Consider the following 24,273-nt stretch of genomic DNA (forward strand, 5'->3'; position numbering starts at 1 on the left):
AGCTTCATAGAATTGTTGATGTCATCCAGTTCTTCAGAGAGTTGGAGCTGATAGTTGCACCTCATCTTTCATTATTGGCACATGGTGATTTTTATGTGTGTCCTTTTTAGGCAATGTATCAGACTGCAAAGACACACTGGCTAACGAAAATGCTAAAGCTCAGACTGGTTCTACTGAAGCAACTGCACTAACTTCATCCACATCAGCCATACTTGGAAAGTCAGTTCAAACACAGCAGCCCTGCTCTGTCAAGGCCTCCTTGTCCACTGACATCTGTTCTGGATTAGCCACTGAAGGAGGTGATGTCCATGGAAATTCTGGCCAAGGTGATTCTATATTCTCAGGGCCATCATTTGTATCCTATACTGAAATTAATACATATTTCAGCACTGAAAAGGAATATGGTCTAGCATTAAAATTGAATCTGTGGGAGATGGAGGTTCAGATATTTGTTCAGCCTTGAAGCACACCGGCTATTTCATTTCACCTTCTCCCAGACTAACCTGCTTTGTAGAACTGCTGAAAGAACAAATGTGTAAGAATGGCAAAGGATGATATGGAAATGATGCAGATAACTCCAGAGACATACTGGCAAGTTGTCAAAGTTTCAGGAGGTCTGCGTGCAACTGAGAAGATCATTTTCAAAATCACTATTAGGAAAGCTAGCAGAGTATTCATAAAGAGGACACTTTTATACCTTTTTAAATTCATATTCTAAAATGATTGCTTATAATCAGGGAATGACGTATCTTGAGGAAAAATTGGAACAGGGTTCCTTTGCAGATTTGGTATCAGGATAACTGACTGACTTTTTCTCTTGGTTCATACTCCCTAGTTCAAACCCTTTGCCATTGATGAGGCTAGAATTTTGTTTATAATGTTGAAGTGACCTACAAAAATAATATGAGCAGATAATCTTCCACCAACATGCAAAATAGTTTTCCTGCTTTATAAGACTTGTGTTTTAGAGATGATTTTATATATATTTTATATTGCTGATACTTTTCGGTGCTTCAAAGATTCATCATAATGAGCAACATCTGTTGCAGAAGTGTAATGATGATTAAAAAGAAATTCAGTTCTGCATGTCCTCCCAAATTAATTCTATAAAGAATCTATTTTCTTCTACTGTTTGTTTTTTGCATCCTTTTGCATATATAACTAATGAACTTGCTCCACTTTGGCAAGGATGTGGATGATAAACTAACAAAGCTGATATGACTGATGGTGACAACTGATCTCAGCTATTTGTACTTTATAAGTGTCTTTGTTTTCTTCCCTTTATATTCATTTGCAGGCTGGACGGTTTTCCACCAAACGTCTGAGAGAGTGACCTATAAATCTAGTAGCAAACCTCGTACCAGATTCCTCAGTGGACCTGTGTCTTTGTCCATCTGTTTGTATTTGTTCTTTTGTATTTTATCACAACCCATCTTTCTTTTATCTCCCTTTTTCAAAACTTATTTTCACATATATCTAACGTTCAGCAGGATTTGCCCCCCTTATTTTCTAAACAATCCCTTTTATTCCCATCCCCCTTTTTTGAAGTTAATCATCATTGGCACTTCTTATTTTTAATTTTGTTTTGTTTCATCCAGAAAGCTTTTGTGCACTGCTTTTGGCTCATGCCTGGGTACCAAAAGCATGTGTGGAAGATCTCATCATTTATTCTATAGTAAACTTTACCCTGGACGTATTTTTATGTGGTTTACGTTTAAGTGACTTTTTTAATTTACAATGTGGCAATTATACATGTCTGCTGTCCCGGTTCCAGCGATATCAAAACGAAATCCAACCTTCTGTAGACGAATGGTCTCTTTCACACATGTTTGGACTATGAAGACATGCATGTAGCAAGCTGATACAATTCTAGAAGGTCACTGAAGGGTATAACATCTGCACAAGGGCTGTATTCAAACGATATACAGTACTGTTTATATCCACTTATTATTATTATTATTTTATTATTGTTATTTTATTCTATCCCTTGCATGTAGAAATGCTGAGAAATGCTCCTGCTAGTTCTTTAATATCCTCTCTTCTAGGCTGTATATTCCCCACCACCACCACCATTATACCTTTTGCCTTGGTTCAAGTGAATTTTGTTAAATGAAACTTGTCTGATTAATCTGCTATAAAGTGCAGTATGTTATACTATGAACTCACCTAGCTGGAGCACTTTACTCAGTTTATTTTTCTTGTGACCTCATGTGACCTCAGAGATGAAGTCAACAAGCAGTTCATCAAAGCACAGATTTTAAAAAATTAAAATAGAATGTTATGACATTCTAGAAATAATTATTGGTATCACATCTAGGTTGATTTCAAACACTGATGAAAATAATAGTAAATAGCCTTTTCTAAATTGTACTATTACACTAATTGGCAGTTCAATCATACCTCATAAATATTCTATAAAAACTGATATTTGTACTATGTGTCAAACCTATTTTCTTATAAAATTATATTGGACCGACAAGGTAATCTAGGGCATGCTTACATGCAGTGCCAAAAATACAGCTAGTGTTCTCTTAAACATTCAGCTAATTTAATATTCATTTTCATTTATACCAAACCTTTCCCATTGGACCTATACATTTTTATCATTATTGAGGTGTTACAGATCAAAGGCACAAGACTACTCACAATACATCCTTCTTCATTTCTAAATAATGCTTTTATAATTTTCAAACTCCACTAAAGTCTAATTACAAAGGGAGGTGAGAACTAATAGGTATGTGTTTTAGAATATGGAACTCATTATATTCATTGTAATACTCATTATATTGCTTCAACTTTAATATATAAAAGTAGAGAATATGTTAGGATATAATTCTGGTTATAATTTTTATTTACACTCTGGGTGGGACTGTTACATTTTCTGTAGCACAAGTAGTTTCCTTTATCTGTGGCGGTTTTCATCTAATGCCATTGTTTTTTTTAGATCCATAGCAGTAAGTATCAAAGAAAACAGAGGATATATAGTTTATTATGTGAAACTTTCCTATTATTTAAATTAGTTAGTTAATGCTCATATAAACCCCCCAGTTCTTGGTGCTTATCTCCTAGGCGATAGGACTGTAGCAAGATTTTGAAGTAAAAATACTTTCAACAAAGTAGTTTATAGATGACTTTTCTTCTAAAAAGATATATAACAGAAAAAAATCAGTATGAAATCAGTTCTCCAGTAGTGCCATTCTTCCTGCCACTCCATCTTTATTGAAGCACCCTAGCTGTCACATTTTTGAACAATGAACCATTGTCAATGACAGCCCCACATAAAACACATTAAACAAGTCAAGTGTGGATGCTACTAAGTCATGTGTGACTGTGTCCCCTGATCAGCTTTCTCCAGGAAAGATCACAGCTGGCAAAGCAACCTAAATTTGTAAAAGGTGTTCCAGGAAACGTGACTGTTGAAAGACAACCATGACTCTAGAAGTAATCCCAAGATGCTCAGCTGATCTTTCAAGGGGTGTGTAACCAAATATTGGGATAAGCCCAATTCATAAATCAGCCTCATTCCCATCTGTATGGATTAACCTGCATTTTATTAAAACCCTCATCCAGTCCTCTTGTGTCCAAACATTGCTCTAACACTTCCAGTTCCTGCACGTATTTTAATGGAAAGGACAAAGAGTACTGTGTTATAAAGAAAAATCTAAGATAACAATGTATTGTAATTTGGATTGAAAATTTAGTAGAAATTTAGAAGAAGAGTTTTCTCTACCCACTTTTCTCTACCTGAAGAAGTCTCAAAGCAGCTTACAATTGCTTTCCCTTTCCTCTCCCCACAACAGACACCCTGTGAGGTAGGTGAGGCTGAGAGAGCCCTGATATTACTGCTCTATCAGAACAGCTTTATCAGTGCTGTGACAAGTCCAAGGTCCCCTAGCTGGCTGTGGAGGAGCAGGGAATCAAACCTTGTTCGCCAGATTAGAAGTCTGCACTCCTAACCACTACACCAAGTTGGCTCATTGTCACTTAATAAACTTTTCCTCTAGATCTGCTATATATCAATATAACTTTAAAATGAATATTAATCAGAAAAAAGTTTAAAGCCCTAGGACATTTTAGCATTTCTTTTCATTTCTTTTCCAAGTGTGAGCTGAAAGGTTATTTTGCTGCAGCGTTAAGGCCCATTATTCACGGCCGCCGAAACGGCGATTTCGGGTCACATGGAAGACGCGGAGGGGGAAGACGCGAAGCTCACTGGTTATGCACGGGACGGGGCGCAACGGCGGCAAAACCCAGAGTAACCAATTATGCACGCAGCGATCCCGGCGCCGCTTCTGGTTGCGCCCCGGTCACCCGGAAGCTGAGCTTTCTTCCGCGTTTCGCTAATGCGGCTTTTTCGGCGGCATGCACCGAATCAGCGGCCGGTTGCTGCTGGCTCCGCGCGTTATCGGTGATTTTAGTCGCCGCCATTCCATCCCGAATGTGCGTTATTCCCCCCGTGCATAATGGGTCTAAAACATGCATTCCTATTAAGTGGATAAAATAGCAGTTAATATCTGAACAGCTATTGTATCTGTAAAGGAGTTTCGTAAGCAGCCTTTTAGAGTGGAGCAAAGTACACATGAATACCTGAAGCTGGCTTATATTGAGTCAGTTCAGTGCTGTCAACTCTGATCGGCAGCAGTACTCTAGGCAGTGCACCCTTAGAACACCTGCTACCTATCCTTTTAAATTGACATGCCAAGGACTGAACTTGGAAACTTCTGCATACAAAGCAGTTATTCAGCCACTAAGCTACATTGCCACCCCAATTATGTTGAAGTGCCATTACATTTAGCAAAGTTTCTAGCTTAATAGGAGTTTGAGCAGCCATTCGTTATTAGATAATAATAATATTTTATTTGATTTATTTTTATTTTATTTATTATTCAATGTATATCCCGCCCCACACTTATGTCCTGGGGTGGCTAACATTCTAAATTACAATACAATATAACTATAATTAATGAAACAGTTCCCATTAAAATATAAACAGTAAAAGATAAACATCCAGCAGCTGATAAAATACAGTGTTCCATCCTCCTTGATCCCACGGGTGGGTACACCCAGTTACCGAAGGGCAGTTAATGATGTTGCCATGAAGAGGTAGGGGATATATATAGGGGAAGGGCTGTCAGTCTGCTGTGGTATAGCATGGAGCAGGTACACTGGCCTCAGCCAAAGGCTTGGCGGAAGAGCTCAGGGTGGGTGACATCATCAAAACAAGATACAAATATTTTAAAAATTAACATATTTTTAATTTAACCATAACTAAGTCCCCCAGATAAATTCCCAGACAGGATTTTTTTTCCAGGAGCCGATCTTCCTCTCCTGAAATGAGGCCAGTATTTCTTTGCAGGTGTTATTTTTGGCCTCAATCATAGGCACAGCAGCTATGTTTTATAGGCCCTGCAAAATGGATTTAGGTCCCACAGTGCCCTGATCTCTCCTGGAAGCAAATTCTACTGGGTTGGGGCCAAGGCTAAAAAGGCCCTGTCCCTGGTCAAGGTCAATTTCAGCTGCTTCAGGCGGTGACCCTGAGCAAATACTGATCAGTGGATCTTAGTGCTCTTGGGGGGTATAAAGGAAAAGCCCTGCAGGTACACTGGTCCCAGATTTTATATGGCTTTGAAGGTTAACACTAATACCTTGAACCTGATTTGGTCTCCAACCTGGAATCAATGCAGCTGGGTGAGCCCTGGTATATTGTATGCTCTCCACTGAAACCCTGTCAGGACTCATGCAGCCACATTTTTATACCCGTTGGAGTTTCCAGAACAGTCTCAAGGGCAGTCCAGTGTAGAGCGAGTTGCAGATATGTAGTCTAGAGGTGACCATTGCATGGATCACTCAGACTTGATTTGACTCTGAGAGGTATGGTGGCAGCTGCCTTGCCTGGTACAGATGGAAAAATGCCAGATGGACTTATTTCATGGTTTGGGCCTCCATTGTTAAGGTGGGGTCTAATATTATGTCCAAACCTTTGTCATTTAATACCGGTATTGTGTAGCCCATCAAATGTTGGGACCTGTATCCTCTACTCCTCCATGTATCAACCCAGCCACAGGATCTCCATCTTGGCTGAATTCAACTTCAGCCAACTCAGCTCAAGCCAGTCTATAATGACACTCAGACACTTGTTTGTAAGGGGTATTGATGGATAGTCATCTATTAACAGAAAAAGCTGGGTGTCATCTGTGTATTGGTGACAACTAATTCTGGATCAGCTAGGCAAGGAGATGCATATAGATATTAAATAGCATAGGGGAAATAATAGCTCCCTGAGGGATTCCACATTTTAGGGCCCTAGGCTGGGACATACCTTCCCCTACTGCCGCCCTCTGTCCTCAGTTTTGGAGGAAGGACTCTAGCTATTTCAAAGCTGTGTCTAACTCCTAACTCAGCTAGTTTGTGATCAGGCCATGTTGAATGCAGCTGTCAGCTCTAGTAAGAGCAGCAGCACCAACCTGCCTAGATCCAGCTTCCTCTGGAGATTGTCTGTCAGGGCATCCAGAACTGTCTCCACCCCATGGCCAGGCTGGAAGCCAGATTGAAAAGGGTCGAGTGCAGAAGTTTCTTTCAACAATCCCTGGAATTGTCCTGCCACTGCCTGTTCAATCACCTTGCCCAGAAATGCTAAATGCAAAACTCTGCAGTAATTGGCCAGGTCAGTGGGATTCAGCTCTTGTTTTTTTCAATAAAGGCTGCACCACTACCTCTTTCAGATTCACCGGGAATGGCTCTGATGTCAGGAATAAATTGATAATGTCCCGGAAAGATCTGTTAATAAGAGTGCTTCTGATTTTTTTTTTAAGATGATTCAGTTTAATATAGTTCTAATACTTTTAAAATGTTTCTCAGAAATTCCTCTCATAAGCTTTAAATCTGATTTATTTGTGTATTTATTTATTTATTTATTTTAAAAATCTATGCAATATTTGTAATCTGTTTTTGTTAGAGAAGCCTATATAGTGGTGTTTCCTGTCCACAATGTTAGGTCCCGTTTGAAACAACCTTAAACAAGATTATGAAATAGCCCTCCTAGGCCTCACTGGAGGAGAACTTGAAATCTGATCTAATGTATTTAATCATAACTCCCTCATATGATAAAAAATATATATATTCTTTCCTGGGGGTGGGATTTGGTGAGTGAAGGGTAAAGTCTGATTAATCCATTGTTGTGGAAGCTTTATCTTTCTTTATCAGAATTTATTATGTTACTAAATAGCCATCATCTATTTGATAATAACTGAGTATTTATTAACCTTAAAGGGTCTGTAAGCATAATAGGAATATTGTGAGTTTTTAAATTGTATCTCTAGGACATTCGTAGGCCCATTCTACATGTCCTATCAACTGGCTTGTTTTATTTGTAAACTTCCTTTAAGCACTTGCTGTTGCCTGGTAGTTTTTCAGGCAGTAAACAAAATATCTTGTTTGTGGACACAAGCAGATGGAATCTGCTATCCCTGTTTATTTGAATTACTTCAAGGCATTCAGTTTTTGTATCACTGAGACAAAGATGTAATGAAGGGCTTGGATGGCCCTACAGGGACTGTTTAGCTGTCAGATTCTTCAGGGAGTAAGAAACCTAAGATAAGATAGCAGTCCTAAACAAGCCTACTCGGGTCTATTCAGTGAGACAATCTCAGGAAAGTATTTTAACGACTGAACTGTAATTCACATGCTTCATAGATTTTAGTCTTTTTAATTATGAAAACCTAGAAGACATTTTTGTTTTCATGATTTTAAAAAATCAAATTCAAAACTCATACTTGTTTGCAAGTGGAACTCTTGGAATTTGAATAAGTTGCTTCATACAAGTGACTAATATGTACATATGATGGCATATGCTCAGTGTGCCCCTTAATTTATCATGGCATCTGATCAATCAACTTGATAAGCATAGCTGGATACTGTAAAGGAACTAAGAGGATCATTCTGCATCTTGAAGATAATAGAGATCAGTGCTTTGTATTTGGTCATATACTTTTCAATCAGTTAAGCTTAAAAATTAGCCACAGACATCCAAATAAATATGTGTTGTTCAATTTGCAAAATATGCTTTGGAGAAACTCTTCAAGCAACTGATATTTTATAGTCAAGCTAATTTGTTCCTGAAAGTATTGTTGTTATTTTATTAGCAAGATCAACACAGTTCAGTATAGATAGCGACACAACTAAAATAGGAACCAAAACACTTGGAAGTAGTACGATTTTTCAAACACATCTCAGTATTTATCGGAGGTCCCAAATTAAAAACTGCAAATCATTTATTTTGATAGCGGCAAATTTATTCAGGTTTTGAGCTGCCCAATTATTTCTTCTCTTCATGCTGAACTGCTGACTTTCTGTCTGTTCCTTCTTGCCAAATGATTACTTCTCATTGTTTACAAATTCCGAAGATTTTCCATCAGACTTTTTTCTTTCCCCTCTTTTAGTCTTACCTAACTTTGTATGTCTTGTATCATTTTACTTTGTAGGGTCCACCTTGAAACGACTATGTCTAGGCAAAGATCACAGTAGTAGTAACTATCCCTCTCTCTTTTTTTTGGATTTTTAATGTTTCTTTCTAAGCATGGGCTGCTTTATTTTAAATATATAATCTAGCGGTTTATTTAAACAATAGATGTTGCATCCATACTGGCATTAAAAATAGGCTGTGTATGAATTAAGAGTCGATATCTTATTGCTAGATTTGCATGCTGGTGATGCTTTAAGATGTATGCATGTTGCAAGACCACTGTACTTTTTTTCAGAGTGTACCTGTGTGTTTATGAGACAAAGCTGGGGAGTGTGCTTATCTAATTTTTAAATTAACACTGCTTCTTTACATTGCTGTTTTGCTGCTGGTTGATTAATATAGCTTAACACTTTCTCACACCGATTGAGATGTCTGAATCACTGAATAGTTGTTGGAATTTAATATTGAAAATAGCACTTCATTTCACTGGTTCATTTTTCAAAAGAATCTATTGAACACAAAAGTTAGTAAGAGAATGTACGAATGTTTTATGCAAAGAGAGAAAAGCCCTAGTACATGTACTTATATTGCGTATTAGTTTCTTTGAAAATTCGCAGCAGCAGAAATTAGTACATTGGCTCATTATAATACCATTTAGCAACAGCTATGAACTTTTTTGCTCCAAATCTTGGTCTTTTGACTTAGTACTTAAATGTTCTTGAAAAAGTTTTAAAATATGCTTTCAGATTCTCCTAACTCTGGTATTGGACTCTGTATTTCAGCTTGGGTTGAATACTGATTTTATTGCTATGAGCAAAATATATTACTCGCACATCAGCTGTCTCAGATTCATAATATAAGTCATGCTTTTTTGTGGGTTTTTTACCATCAAGTCGAAGCCTACTGCAACGCCATAACATTTTCAAGGCAAAAGATGTTCAGAGATGAGTTGCCTTTGCTTGTCTTTGTGTAGCAGTTCTTGACTTCCTTGGTGACCTTCTGGCCAAATACTAACCTGGACTAACCCTGCTTAGCTTCCAAGATTTGATGATATCAGGATAGTCTGAGCCATCCAGGTGAAGGCATAGTCAAGCTACATTTGATATTATTACGAATCAGGTGTCTTTGTGGTATTTCTCCATAAACATTTCTTAAACAGCAAATAAAATGCTTAAACAGTAATGTAACTTCCTTAAACTGCATTTCAAACTCATGGAAGCATCTGGGAGTTCACTGGAGCTAGAAGAATGTGGATGTTTTCCCAACTGTTTTTGCTGTGTTGGCAAGAATGACATATACCAACTCCAGCTTTAGATAAATGTGGAACTAAGCATGCAAAAAATACTACAGTTTAACCACCCTGATCCCACATTTGGAGCCTCATATACAAAATGACCACCACCCCAGTCATATTTGGAGCCCTTATTTGGATGCTCCTGCCTTCTGAGGCTAGGTGGGTAACAGCCTGAGGAAAGGCCCTTTTGGTCACGGTGTCAAAACTTTTGAACTCCCTATCCAGGAAGATTCATATGGTTATTTCTATTGTTGTCTTCTGGCAATAGATGAAGATATTTTTGTTCTGTTTGGTGTACACCTTATAACTGTTATTGGTCTCTTTCCTGATTTCTTGGTGTTTTGTGCATTTATAAGTTTTGTTCAGCCATTGTATATATAGTTTATTGTATACGTTTTCAATGTTCGATGCTCAACATTTGGCACATAAATGTTTTACAATAAATTAATAGAACAGTGCAATACACAAAACTGGTGTCCTTCTAGGACTTGGGAGAATAGGGGAACTCACTGAGAAATCTATAATTCCCAAACCTCAGAACACAAATCCTAAGCCGCTCTACTCAGGAGTAAGTCTCACATTAGCCAGTGGGATTACTCTGAAGAAAGTGCGCTTAATTTCAGCCTTCAAAGTCAGTACTGAAATTGTAGAATACAAATATATTATAAAGCCCTGACAGGCATCCCACCTGGAGTAGTCAGAGTGGTAGCCATGTTAGTCTACTGCAGTGAACTTATGAAGCTATCATGAAGTCAGCCCAATATGGTTTGTCCTTACTGACAGCATTCCTCCGGGATGCCTCTTTCACTCCGCTATAACCCTCTCCAGAGCAATCAGGCAGCTTGCATACATCTGAGGAAGTAAGCTAGTTCATTACAAAAAGGCAATAAAAATGTTATTTTAAGATGCCACAAGACCATGTTAAGGATGAGTATATGTCAAGTGCCATCAAGTCCCAGCAGATTAACTGTGGCCCCATAGGGTTTTCAAGGCAAGAGAAGTTTAGAAGTGGTCTTGCATTTCATGAATCTGCATAGCAACCCTGGACTTCCTTGGTGGTCTCCCAACCAGGGCTTCCCAGCATTGTTTCCAAGATCTGATGACTCTGGGCCAACCTGGGCTAACCAGATCCAAGTCCATCTTAAGGATATCTAAATTTAATTTTCTAGCCATTTTAATGTTCCATTTTGCCCAATACTTACTTTTGTGGGAGATTCATAAGAACAGTGTAATTTTTTTAAGTTCCTCCCTAATTATTGAATATTTATATATACACAACAACAAGTGTAATTTCTTAGGCCATTTTTGGAGCAAAACTGTTCTTTGGAAGAAGCAGTTAGAAGGAAAACCAGTAGCTGAGGTTTTGAAATGTTGTGAAGAGTGAATGTAACCCAGAGAAAAATGTTGGGTCCCAGTATTGACATACTTAACTGATTCTTCTCTTTCTGTGATATCTTAGGATCCTCAACAAACAGTCTTGTAACATGTCCAGACCCTCTACCGCAAGCAACACTACAGGTACAGGTACAAGCAAACAATAGTAACAACAAGAAAGGAACTTTCACGGATGATCTCCACAAGCTGGTGGATCAGTGGACAAGCAAAACAGTGGGAGCTGTACAAGCAAAGCCATCCTTAAATCAACTGAAGCAGAACCAAAAACGGCAAGACATGGAGCCTAAAGCTAATCCGATGCAGACACAGAATGAGATGTGTGGAGTAAGTGGCACTCCTTGAAGAGCATTACGTTTTGCTTTGTGTCTGAAAGCCATTGCAGAGCTGGTGTTTGGAGGACCTAAGCTTAAAAGAGCACACCCCATATAAATATCCATTTCACTTCAATAACTGCTAAAATAGCTTAATTTTTGTCTCCCTGGACTTGATCTTGACAATGTATGTTTCAGCATAAAAGTTTTTACAAATGAAGAATTGTGATTTAATAGTTGATATGCAGCAATACACTCACTGGTAATCAAAGGCTGCTTGTCTTTAAAAACATTTAAACAACTTTGCTGAAGTTTCTTTTCTGTAACCTTATATGCATTATTAAAAACTACATCCAGTACTTTGCTGGAATAGAGGCTTGGTGGCAACACTTTACAGGTTCTTCTGCTAAAGGCTGTGCCAACGATTTGCCTTTTAAAAGAGAAAGATGGTAGTTAAGTATTCTTTTTATGTTTATATTACTAATTTATATTTCCCAATAGAAAGCCTAATGGATAGATGCCAGCGTGGTATAAACAAAAAATGGATCCTTTGTCATCTCCTTGCCATACCACCATCACCACCCCCACCCATTTCCATGGTTGATTTCTCTTCAACCGGGGTACATTGAGTACGTGTTGGTAAATAAATATACAAATACAAACTCATGTGCCCATCATTTGAACAAGTATTCATTCCCCAAAAGGTACACCCACAGTCATCAACAAGCAAGAGCTGCCTCCAGTTTCTATGATTATGATGAATGTTCCATATACACATAGTATATAAGGAATATAAACTGTCCATGCAGTAAGGAGCCTCCTTTGTCACTGAAGAGAATGGGCAGCTCTGTTCTACAGTGAGTACTGTGTCCATTTAGAAATACCCCTGCAAAACTTGCTACATATACTGGATCAAGATGCAAGTGTAGGTGACAACCAGAAAAAAGAAGCTATAACTATTATACAGGGGAATTACTTTATACATATAATTAACTTGGCTCATTCAGGCTATGTTGTTAGATTTTGTTTCTTGTTAGGCTGTTAGGATTCCATATAAAATTACTGCTGTTTTACTTTCCTTCTATAAAGACTGAAAGTAAGCAGTAAACATAGTTCTAATAATGAAAGCAAAAAGTTAGAATTCCGGGGGGGGAAAGACTGTGCAGTTGTCTGCCCATATATTGGTTGATAATACCTACAAACTTTCTTATTAATATTGTAGCTGATTATGAGAATGTTTTAAATTAAAATATAAGTTTAATAGTAGCACTTTACATAGGATTGTGTCAACTTTTAAAAAAATTGTTAGATAACAGCTAACAGCTCGTGGAAGGAACCTAACTGTGGGATGTGGCAGAGACTAATTCTAGTGGGAATCACTAAATTGGTAGAAATGTCCTTCCCCTCCTGAAAAGGAAGGATTTCCTGCCAATATCCCCTCTTGATCGCCTGACCATGTCCCACATTGTTTCCAAGGGTCCCCCATCCTTCCTGAGAAGGGGAAAGCTGAGATCACTTCTTTAAGCTGTATTCCATATGTGGAAGCTGGATTCACCTTCATGTTATGGTAGAGCAAGAGAAAGAACAAGGTTAAATATGGGCGATTACTTGGCAACAGAACACATTTCTTAAGCAGATTACACACAGGTGTCTTACCTGCAAAATTGTGCTAATATACTTTAGGGTAGGTAAATAATTATTTATTACAAATTAGCACTTACTTCCTAGGTACAATTTGAGTATTTTCCCCAGAACTGTATTGGTGATCAAAATCTTACATTATAATGTCTAAGCTCCTAAATATATGCAGCTGAAGGGTTAATCCATGCCAGAAGCACATTTAGAGCAGAAAGGGACTGCAAAGCAGTGATGCCTCTGATTCAGCAATATCTTTTCTTTCTTCTCCTTTAAATTGGACAGAAAAATGCAGGAAGCAGGATGAAACGTCCTTAATCCTCTGTCCAGTTGGAGAAAGCAGTTGCATCATGAGATGCACTTGGATAAAAACAGGCTCTGAGCTTCTGCAACTCCTAAGAGACTTGTTGCCTTTCCTGAGAGAAGAAAAGACCATAGAAACTCTGTACCAAACTATCATTTGTATTACATTTTGTAAATGCTTATTGTGTATATAAATCCATGCTGATTCACAGGAAAACCTTTAATTATGAAAGATGATTGCATACTGTTTAAGTATGAATACAGTCTCCCTCCCTTTTAGCCACACACTGTTCAGTGTGCTCAATCTGGTTATTTTTATTCAAGGTACTGTTCTCAGTGTCATTCTTCTTCTAAGACAAAACTGTATATAATACTGGAGAAAACTGGTATCACCTCTTAGATCAGTACTCTTTTGGCTTGTATTATTTGCTTTATGAAACCACAGTGCCCAGTATCAACCGCATCTTTTTACTTTCTTAGAAACATGCTTATTCGCTTCTGTAGCATAGACAGTTCTACAGTGTACCACATAACATTACCTCTCAATTTGGTTCTGAAACATAAATGGCCAACATAGATTTGTTATTTTCATCTTAGAAGCCAATTCATGTACAAGGATGGCCATTTTATCATTTTCATCATTTTCTAACACATCATGAAATGTGCATGGAACATAACTGCAATGGAATACCATTGTCAACACATCATTTGTAAATTTTGCATATAGTTTACAAATGATGAATAGATATAGTTTCCTAACTATATCCTAACATTGCATATTGTGAATAACAGCTCTTCAAATGGAAGAAATTATCTTTGAAGGGTTGTAACCAGTATACTATACAACTATTTATGTTTTCTTCTTTTCAAATAATGTGTTGCAATGAACCCATAAGGTGTGAAGAGGAGATAGGGAACGAGAATGAGTTAGGTGGAAATGCTGAAGTCAACATAAAGGGTGCAGTCTTGTTTCAGTGACAAGTAGGTGATATGTTACACATACTGGAATAGGAGAATGATGCATCTGTTTGAGCTTGACTCCAGCTAGTTGGCTGGGAAGCAAGAATTTTTGTGTGGGTGCAGGATGAAAAGGAATTAAAAATAGGAGGGAGTAAAGTCTGCACTTGCTTCAGTGAACATTTTATGTCTGTTACTTTTACAGAATAACATAAGGTTCAAGTACCATTGGACTTTCATCATAGTTCTCTTCACAGTGCAAGAGAGAATGTTGGTTATATATACCCTGTCAGCTATACACTTGTGAAAGTCACTGTTCCAGGGTATGGTAATGGATACTGGTTTAGCTGCCTTTAAAATCAGTTTAGACAAATGTATGACAGTCAGGTTTATCAGTGACTGATTGCCATGAGGGCTAACTGGATCTTGAATACCAGCAATGGGGAAAACAACAGGGGAAGTGCTTTGTAAGTATGTAATGTATGCATGTAAGATTTGGTAGGGGGCGTGACTGGTCCACTACTGGGTGAAGCAGAATGCTGGACCATATCTATTACTACATTTTTATGGTCATAGTGTCATATGATACAGGAAAGGAAAGGCAAGCCAAAAGAGAAGAATCCCATGCTGAAAACTTAGCAAAGTGCATTATGAGAGTGCTTTAATTACTGTTTTAAGATAGACTCTGATCTAGCTGACATCATGGGCTGATCTGTAGTGATGATATATAACAACTGGGGAGCTTGGGATGCAGGTGTTAAATCCCTGTTGTCAACAAAAGATGCATCATGTCAATGGAGCAGAACTTTAGTAAGTAAAAATGACCAATTCTGCACGGCAGTGGCTGCCCCAGGCCGCTGCCAGTTCCTTGTGGCGGGGTAGCATGCCCCGCTGCTTCTCAATTACACACGGGGGATGGATTCCCCCAGCACACATGGACTGCCATGACATCATGCATGAGCACGCACAGTACTGGGGCTGGAAGAGGCTATCATGTCGTGTGGCAGCAGGAGGCATGGGGGCCCCAGTGCAGAATGGCGGGGGAGCAGCATGCCACTACCCCTCCATCATGGGGGTGGAAGACCACCATGTTCAGCTCCATGGCACCACAAAGCTATCCGGGGCGTGCAGCATCCCTGCAGGGACACCATAGGTCAGGGGAGGAATTGGGCACAAAGGCCCAGCTCTTCTATTATGCACTGGGCTGGGCTGGCAGGTCCTTGGATGGCAACTGCAGCTACACACGCTATCCAAGGCCCTGAGTCGGACCAGGGCTGGATGGCAGCTGGGATGGTGCCGACGTCATGCATAATTGAGGATTGGGCCCATTGCCCTGTCGCCGCCAGCCCGGCCTTCCCGTGCTGTGCATAATCAGTCAATGTGTATCTAGATGTGTATTCCAATTCGCATTAGTAGCACATAGAAGTGCAGATCTCTCCTTCTGGATTAAAAATTTGATTAACGGATCATTTCAGCACTTAATTCCCACTGATATCAACAATCTAAACACATTTGCTATCTCATCTAAGCATATTCACTATTCCTTGTTTTAATGGAACTTGGTCCCAAATCTGTGTTTATAGGATTACAGACTTAACTCCTAGTAGGTATTAATAATTGATTGTTCAGGTAATTAAGTAATAGTTTTTGAAAGGAATGCAGATGTTTTACATGAAATGTGTGGCTCAAAAACAATTGACCCTATGAAATAGGGTGTTTTGTCAAAAGTTGTATGCTGATGAGCTGGATCCAAAAGGCTTGTGACTCGTGGTTCTTAACTAGAATCAAGCTAGAAGTGAACTGTTGAGTGAACTAGAAGTGAACTGTAGCTAGAAGTGAACTTTTTAGTGGATCCAGCACCAGCCCAGAGTGTGCTTGTTCATTGATTGTTTTAAGTTTGACTGGGGAGGCCTATAATGTGATATATTTTTGTTTTAAGTTTTACTGTTTATACTAGCAAGAAAGCCCATTGCAACCAGGAATGCAATGGGCACTATGACCCAAAGGACACCGGGAGGTGCAGATCTCTTTCTGTATCTCACTCCCTCCCTCTCGCTGTGTGTCTCTTCGTGTGCCTCACAGCAGGAGCCATGGCAGGTAATTAGGGCTCATTCGTAGGAGGGAAGCAGGGCTGGTGTACAGTTTGGGGCAGCTCTTTCTGTCTCTCTCTCCCTCTATCACAGCAGAGGCGGCTCTCTGTGTCGCTGACTCCGTGGCAACAGGAGCCATAGCAGGTAATTAGGGCTCATCCTTAGGAGGGAAACAGGGCTGGTCAGCAGCTTGGGGCAGCTCTCTCTGTCTCCCTCCGCCTCCCTCGCAGCAGGAGCGATAGGAGGGAATGAGGGCTCGTGTTCGGTCTGGCAGGGCTCTGTGTGTCTCTCTCTGTCCCTGGTACATCTGAAAGGAACATGGCTAGCGTCCAGGGAGGGAGGGTGGGAGCTGTAAGGACAGGGCCAATCAGGGTGCAGCTAGCAATGCTGGCTGCATCCTGATTGGCCCTATTCCGACTTGGACAGCTGGACACATTCCACCCCCCAGGCTGTTTCACAAATATATAGAGGAACCATGGATAAGTATATGGGTTTTATTTTGTAAGCAGTTTTGTATCTGCACTGCAGGAGAAAAGCAGGCTAAATACAGTTCTATAAATAAATGGAAACAGAGGCATAAATCTAGTATATGGCTTACTGAGGAGGCAAAGGATAGCTCCAGTTCCTCCTATTCACGGCATTTCTGCACATTAGTAAAAATAGCATCATGCCCGCGGAATGGCAAAGCGCAACATTATATCGCACCCTCCACCACAGCCCTCCTCACCTTTTTTCTGCCTCACCTTTGTCTGCCCTCTTCTTGTGCATCTTACCCTCCTTACCTGCTGCTGGAAGAGGTGGAAGAGAGCAACATACCTTATTCGCGTTGCACTTCTGCCAGTCAATCAATGGAGACGACTCTCTATTGGATATAATTTGGTATAATGAAGGGATGGGGGCACCTAACATGAACCCCTTGAACCAATCATTATGAAATTTGGAGGGTTGTCAGGGAAGAGCCTCGTGCAGCTACCCTGAAAGCTTGGAGGCTGTACCTCAACCCTCCTCCCCCCCAGGCCCTGGAAAAGGCAGGAACACCACCACTCCCATTATATTCTGTGGATCCATTGACTTCCATGGACGATGAAGCTGAAGCACCTGAGTCCTTTGATAAATGAGTTAATTAATATTGTTCCTGATTTTTTTGGGGGGGGGGAAGAAAACTTTTGAGAGGCACACTTTGTTGAATGAAATATTCTTTTATTTCTGGCATCGCTTACACACGTCTACCTATTCTTTGTTCCAGGAAGTTCACCATTTTTTAAAAAGTAATTCTCATCCCCGGGAACAAGGGAGAGGGAGGGAGTGAGGGCGGGACATGGCAGATGACTTTAGTGCATTTGAGCCTCCATACCTTCCTTCTGCTAGTTGCCTGCTGGTTGCTATCCAGTCTCTAGTGCTTTTTCGAGTGGTGAATCCACTTTTTGGGATTCCCAGAGAAGTGCTTTAAAATAGAGGATTAAATGAGCTGTCAGTGGGCCAGACACTGGATGTGGTTGATGTCATGTGAACGGGCGGGAATATTCAGCTTGCATTTGACTGGCTTGACACTACATTTAAAGGGTACGGAAATCCCAACAATTTCTAATCTTCCTTCCTTGCCCCCTTTATGGCATATTCTGTTTCTCCATTTGCTTAACCCTTGTCTGCTGTTTCTTTTCCTATGCCTCTGCTGGCTCTACGGTCTTCTTTTTCCCACTGCTTTTTTCTCCTTTACTGTGACCTCAAACTAGTCCTGAAATTGAAGTTTAGTTACTGGTGAGAGTTAAAATCATGCTAATTAGTATATTAAGTTTGGTATATTAGCTGGTAGCATAAAAGCATAGCAGACCAACCAATGAATTTTCTTATTACTTCTATAGTTCCAATAGGTGGAAATTTATTTAAAGTGATCAGTCCTAAATCCAGCCTATGACCTTAAGCTTTATTGCTTACCTTTCACACCTGAGCTAGCAAAATGGTTCATGAGGAAATGCTGATTCACACATCCATGTAATAATTCCCACAGATTGGACTGTGATCCATCACAAAATCAAATTGAACAAGAAAGTTTATGTTTGTTGTTCAAGATTGAGTTTGGGGGAAGGTCATCGAGAACAAATATGAGGGTTATGAGAGTCCTGATCATTTAAGCATTCTTATACATAAGTACAAAAATTTAAATTCAATTTAGGATTGGTGGTCAGTACAGTGTTTTTAAGCACCTAGGCAAACAGGAGATATAGGGAAAATCTCATTTTTCTCAATAATGTTTAATATGTATAACAATAGCAGTGAATTAAGCTGATTCTACTAGCTACTATGGAGGCACAAAAAGTGCATAATCTTAGGTGAACAATACTCAGTTTATAGGATCCTGAGGCAGATGAAGCCCATAAAGCAATTTTATTTACCTTAAATGGTTGCCAAATGTCAAAATGTGCTACTTGTAAAGAAATGGAAACAGAAATCAATTTCAAAAGCTGTTGGAGATAGAGATGTTATACACTGTTGTATTACATTTCTCTTTGGACTATGAATTTAATGCCCCAGTGAACGGTTCCTGAGAAAAACAGTTGGCTAGCGTACATTTTATCATGTTGGTAGTTCAGAAAGTTCTAGAAGGGCAAATGACTATTGTCATTGCCTCTGACTATTGTCAGAGCCAGTTTGGTGTAGTGGTTAGGAGTGCGAGCTTCTAATCTGGCATGCCGGGTTCGATTCTGCGCTCCCCCACATGCAGCCAGTTGGTTGACCTTGGGCTCGCCATGGCACTGATAAAACTGTTCTGACCGAGCAGAAATATCAGGGCTCTCCCAGCCTCACCACCTCACAGGGTGTCTGTTGTGGGGAGAGGAAAGGGAAGGCGACTGTAAGACGCTTTGAGCCTCCTTCGGGTAGAGAAAAGCAGCATATAAGAACAAACTCTTCATCTTCTTCATCTTCTGAACATTGTCTTTCATGTTTGGAGTCCTCCCCCTAATGTTCTTCATAGTGCTGAGAGCCTGTACTTTCCAACTAGGTATCCCTTATACCTAGCTGGCAGTAATTTTACTTTTAAAATGCTTAGGCTGTCTCTCTTTCCCCACCATAGACTTCCAGTTCCTGGACCATTCTCTGAAGAATAGAATTGCTAATGAAAATAATCCAGAGGTCACCACAGATATAGGCCATATAGCTCAGCTCCACAAGCATTTTCCAAATGGCTCAGGAGAACTGGTAGAAAGCATTGGCTGTGCTTTCTTAACTATTGCAGGTCTATAGAGCTAGTGTGCCCCTTATAGTTGTACATGCCGTGATGTTTGCATCTTCTGTTAAACACAGAGATGAATTATGGAATGAAGAACAAAAAGTGCTGCAAAGAAATTTGTGAATGTTATTAACAAAGTGGTTCGTCGCACCAGTTTTGGGGTTTTTTTTAAAGATGTTTAAGAGATACTCATGGAACCAGAATAGGTCTTTTTCAACCAATATATTAAAGATCGGAACTTAGTGGGGATTGGTGTTTCGTGTTTGTTTGTTTTTTACACCAAAAACCTTAGGCAGTCTCACTTAAACTCATGTTCATTTTATACCTAAATGTTGCACTTCATTTCTTGGATATAATTCAATTCAACATCAGTTCACCTCCAATCTTGTAGACAGTAGTGGGATTTGTCCAAAAGAAACACCGTTCAAGAGGAGGTGCTGACTTAATAGAATCACTGCCAGAAGCTGTAAATTATATGTGAAATTAAAACCTGCCATGTGGGAACCAGACAGTCCTCTTGTAAAATAATTGCTCTTCTGGTACTGGGTCTGTTATTAAGAACATAATTCTCAGGAAGTCAGTGGCACTCAGTGTTCAGAAAAGAAAGCTTGCCTGCTCTCATCCAGTTCTGCAAAGTCAAGGTATTTTCAGTGAGCAAAGAAGCTGAACTGCTTGGTGTAACCCCTTTTGTGTGTATGTGTTCTAGTGCATAACAGTTCTGTGGGGAGATTGCTAAAGGACAATGGGGGGAGTGTGCACAAATTGTGCAGGGTTCCATGTTTACAGATCTACGTATTGTGGGCTTCCTGGCTTCTGCTGACAACTGCTTAGAATATGCATAGACAATCAGAATTTCCTACGATGTCAGTGGGGGTGGAATAGGAGGCAGAACTTCCTTGGTGTGTTTTGAAAGAACACTGTTTATGTCTTGCCACTAATACTCTGCACATAGATTAATGTAGCTATGTGGTAAAAGTGAAAGTAATGTGAAGTCTGGAGTGGGCAGGGAATTCATCCCTTACTATGCAAAAGAATCTAGAGGGATTTGAATTAGAATTATAAACCGCATGCAAACAGAAGGGTTTTTTAATGGTCCCACCTCATTCACAGTCTCGGCCACTGGAGGGAGCAAGACCAGCAGCACATACCCTCAGAATAAACCAGAGCATGACACGGTTGATTTGAAAATGGTCCTTGCTGTACAGCGATAGAGTGTTGCACTGCTAGGCGGGTACAGGCTTAATAGCTCTGCTTTTCTTATGTTTGTTTTCGTAGGTTAATTCAGTCAGAACAGGAATGGGGGACAAGTGCATTGTTCCAGTGTCTTGCCCAGTGCCCGCTGCATTAACTCCTGGAGTTTCACCATCTATACCAGTGCCTATGCCAGGTACTACCCTTTCTGGCACAGTAAAACCTTTTGTGATGCCTCTTTGTCAATACGGAGGACTTTTCCCACCGCCGGTTTTTGGAGTGCAGTGGTCAGGCCTGACAGCACAGCCTGGGATTGTGGGAGGCCAGAGCAGGGCACATTGCCTGACTCCGGGGGAAAATGGCTTGCCACTCTTTCCAATGCCAATGCAGCAACCTGTTGTCAGCCCACCAGGCCCTCACTTGAGAATAACCTAGCTTTGTCGCTTCTTGATGCCTGAGGAGGATTGCCCGAGCGCAAGTGCTGAGTGTTTGAGCCCGTAAGCAGTCTCTGTTCACCGGCTGGCAGCCAGTTCAGGCCTGCTAGTGCGCACAGCCATGAGCTGCATCAGGCCATCACTGTGAACTGATTTCACACCGATAAGTTTGTTGTTATGGCAATACTTGCTTCTCTGTCATTGCTGAAGACACTTTGTTTTGTGTTCCGGTGTTTGAAACTGCAAGCAACCTTTGAAATACATTTACTTGAATTGACGGTTAGATCGCTGTATTAATCCGGCAGGAGTATAGTGCCTTGAATTCAAGCTTTTCAGGTTCATCTGGAAAGGTGTGAAAAAAAAATAGACAGGTGTATATTATTTACAATCTGCTTATGTGAGGTTAAATTTTTAATTTGCAATATATAAATATACGTGTACATAATTGAAAGTTTACATTTGAGACTTGAGAAATTTTATTCTATTTTCTCCTGTAAGTGCTTTTATTCTAACTGGTGGCTGCAATGTTTACAGGAGGAGTTACTGATCAGAGTCTTCTTTCGTTTGAATGAAAAGTAATAAAATGAGTGAGTTGATTTTTTTTAAGGAGTATTTACAGGCACCTGAAAGTAAGTTGTATATTATGTATGAAGGGAATAGCTTTGGGCAGTGCAATTTGTTATGCAGTCTTTCTGGAAAAACTATTGCATATAAGAACCTATGTTTTCCGGTAAAATAGCGAAATGGCAGGCAGATGTTTCCCCTCCTTTTGTTCAACAGTAATGTTTGTTCTGTTCTGAATAGATTTATGTGATTAAGTTGCATTACAAGTCCATGCATGTTTCATATGTGAACTAAACGGAACCTATAGGAGAGCCAGTCCCAAAGTTCTTATAAGAACTGTGTAAAGTACAGGAATTTCTTTTGCACGTACTCTTCCTTTGTCCCGTCAGTGGTCGTCTTCTGAACCAGAATTAAATGTGAAGTTCTCTTTTCAACCATCCCTCCTTTTTTCTTCTTCTTAAACTCAAAGAGTAGTTTAGATGTTTAGCTACACTTGATTCCCTCACACAGACCTTAACATTTTAACTCAGTTTCCACTATAGGTTTAATATGCACCATCTTTCCTGTCTGACTTGTGCTTTTGGGGGAGGGGATGTCTTCCTTATAGTGCAGAAAAACTATATCATCATCCGTAATTCTAAAGGTGGAAGGTAACTGCTTAGATTGATTTGCAGAGTGGTAGGTCTCAATTTACTTTGGAGGAAAAAGTGACGAACATAATGGCATAACTGACAAAACCATGACAACAGACAAATGAAGGGATGCTGCTGATTCTCTCTCAATGATATTTTTGATCTGTCTTCTGAAGAGGCAGAGCTATTGATCTGTGAATTGTATAGTCTGCTTACTTTGAGCATTAAGGACTGTCTGAAATATTTTATTGGTACCATTTTGCATATATTCCATCAATTTGGTTAGAATTGAACTTTGTAGAACACGATGCAGGGTCTTCTGCTCAGTCAAAATACTTAACTGTCGTAAGAGATCTGTGGTCCCTGTAACATGCATTTTTCTCTTGTTTGATACTTTATTTTAGATTTCATGTATGTCTGCTTTATGAGCAAAACATGGAAAATCTGTTCTCACTGCTCCTAACTTGGCTTGCACTGAACCTACGAGTTGTCGCTCTTGCCCACTGTATAGTCCATCCCTTTGTATACTGACAGTCAGTGGCACTTAACTCTTTCACTCCCAAGAGATTGTATATATTAAAGAGAAGAAAAATAAACATTTTTGTGCTTGAAAAAAATTGCAAAAACCCCAGTGTGTTGCTAAGATTCTCAGAAATTATATGTATGTCTGAATACCCAGATTGGTACAGCACTTTGCATCTACCCCTCTTCCCCAGACTTTCAAACTTCAGCTAATATTTAAAGATGATGAATTGCCATTTGTCCACAATTGAAAGGGCAACATTTTCCATATGCACTTCAGTCATGGATTCCCAGTTTTTCAGGGTTTCATGTGTTGAAGTATACAATCATTTCTGAAATAGAGGTACTGTGTACACATTTATTTTACAGAGACACTTGGCATATTCACACAGTATTATACCCTGTTGACAATATTTCCTAAAGAAAGGAAAGAAAGTTAAAAATACTGTGATTACAGGTTCTCACAGCATGAATGAGAAAGATTGTGTGAACAATCAACAGTATTTCATAGAATCATAGAATAATAGAGTTGGAAGGGACCTCATGGGTCATCTAGTCCAACCCCCTGCACTATGCAGGACACTCACATCCCAGTCATTCATCTACTGTAACCCGCCAACCCTTTGCCTTCACAGAATCAGCGACTCCGTCAGATGGCTATCTAGCCTCTGTTTAAAAATTTCCAAAGATGGAGAACCCACCACCTGAGGAAGCCTGTTCCACTGAGAAACTGGTCTAACTGTCAGGAACTCCTTCCAGATGTTTAGATGGAATTTCTTTTGAATTAATTTCATCTCATTCGTTCTGGTCTGTCCCTCTGGGGCAAGACAGAACAATTCATCCTCCATATGGCACCCTTTTAAATACTTGAAGATGGTTATCAGATTCCCTCTCAGTTGTCTCCTCTCTAGGCTAAACAGACCAAGCTCCCCCAACCTTTCTTCATATGTCTTGGTCTTCAAACCCCTCACCATCTTTGTTGCCCTCCTCTGGACACATTCCAATTTGTCAACATCCCTCTTCAACTGGAGTGCCCAAAACTGAACACAGTACTCCAGGTGAGGCCGAACCAGAGCAGAGTAAGGTGATACCATCACCTCCCGTGATCTGGACATGATACTCCGTTTGATACAGCCCAAAATCCCATTTGCCTTTTTAGCCACTGAGTCACACTGCTGACTCATGTTCAATGTATGGTCTACTAAGACTCCTGGATCCTTGTCGCACATGCTACTGCCAAGATAAGTCTCCCCAT

General features: G+C 39.8%; 1 protein-coding gene across 19 annotated transcripts in view; it reads left to right on the forward strand.

Annotated features, from left to right (window-relative positions):
- Positions 1-24,273, forward strand: part of WNK2 (WNK lysine deficient protein kinase 2) — a 173,015-nt gene that overhangs the window by 142,573 nt on the left and 6,169 nt on the right. For 3 of the 19 annotated variants that reach the window (XM_077325566.1, XM_077325577.1, XM_077325579.1), the window contains 5 exons: positions 111-326; positions 1,298-1,396; positions 8,481-8,525; positions 11,215-11,474; positions 20,951-23,113. In XM_077325566.1, the coding sequence (XP_077181681.1) occupies positions 111-326; positions 1,298-1,396; positions 8,481-8,525; positions 11,215-11,474; positions 20,951-21,301 (971 nt within the window). In that variant the 3' untranslated portion in view covers positions 21,302-23,113. Of the gene's footprint in view, positions 1-110; positions 327-1,297; positions 1,397-8,480; positions 8,526-11,214; positions 11,837-13,381; positions 16,802-20,950; positions 23,114-24,273 lie in introns of those variants that run through there. The other 16 variants (XM_077325571.1, XM_077325570.1, XR_013229028.1 and 13 more) reach the window with 15 other exon arrangements.

Source organism: Paroedura picta, chromosome 3, assembly GCF_049243985.1.
Source record: "Paroedura picta isolate Pp20150507F chromosome 3, Ppicta_v3.0, whole genome shotgun sequence".
NCBI classification, from domain to species: domain Eukaryota; kingdom Metazoa; phylum Chordata; class Lepidosauria; order Squamata; family Gekkonidae; genus Paroedura; species Paroedura picta.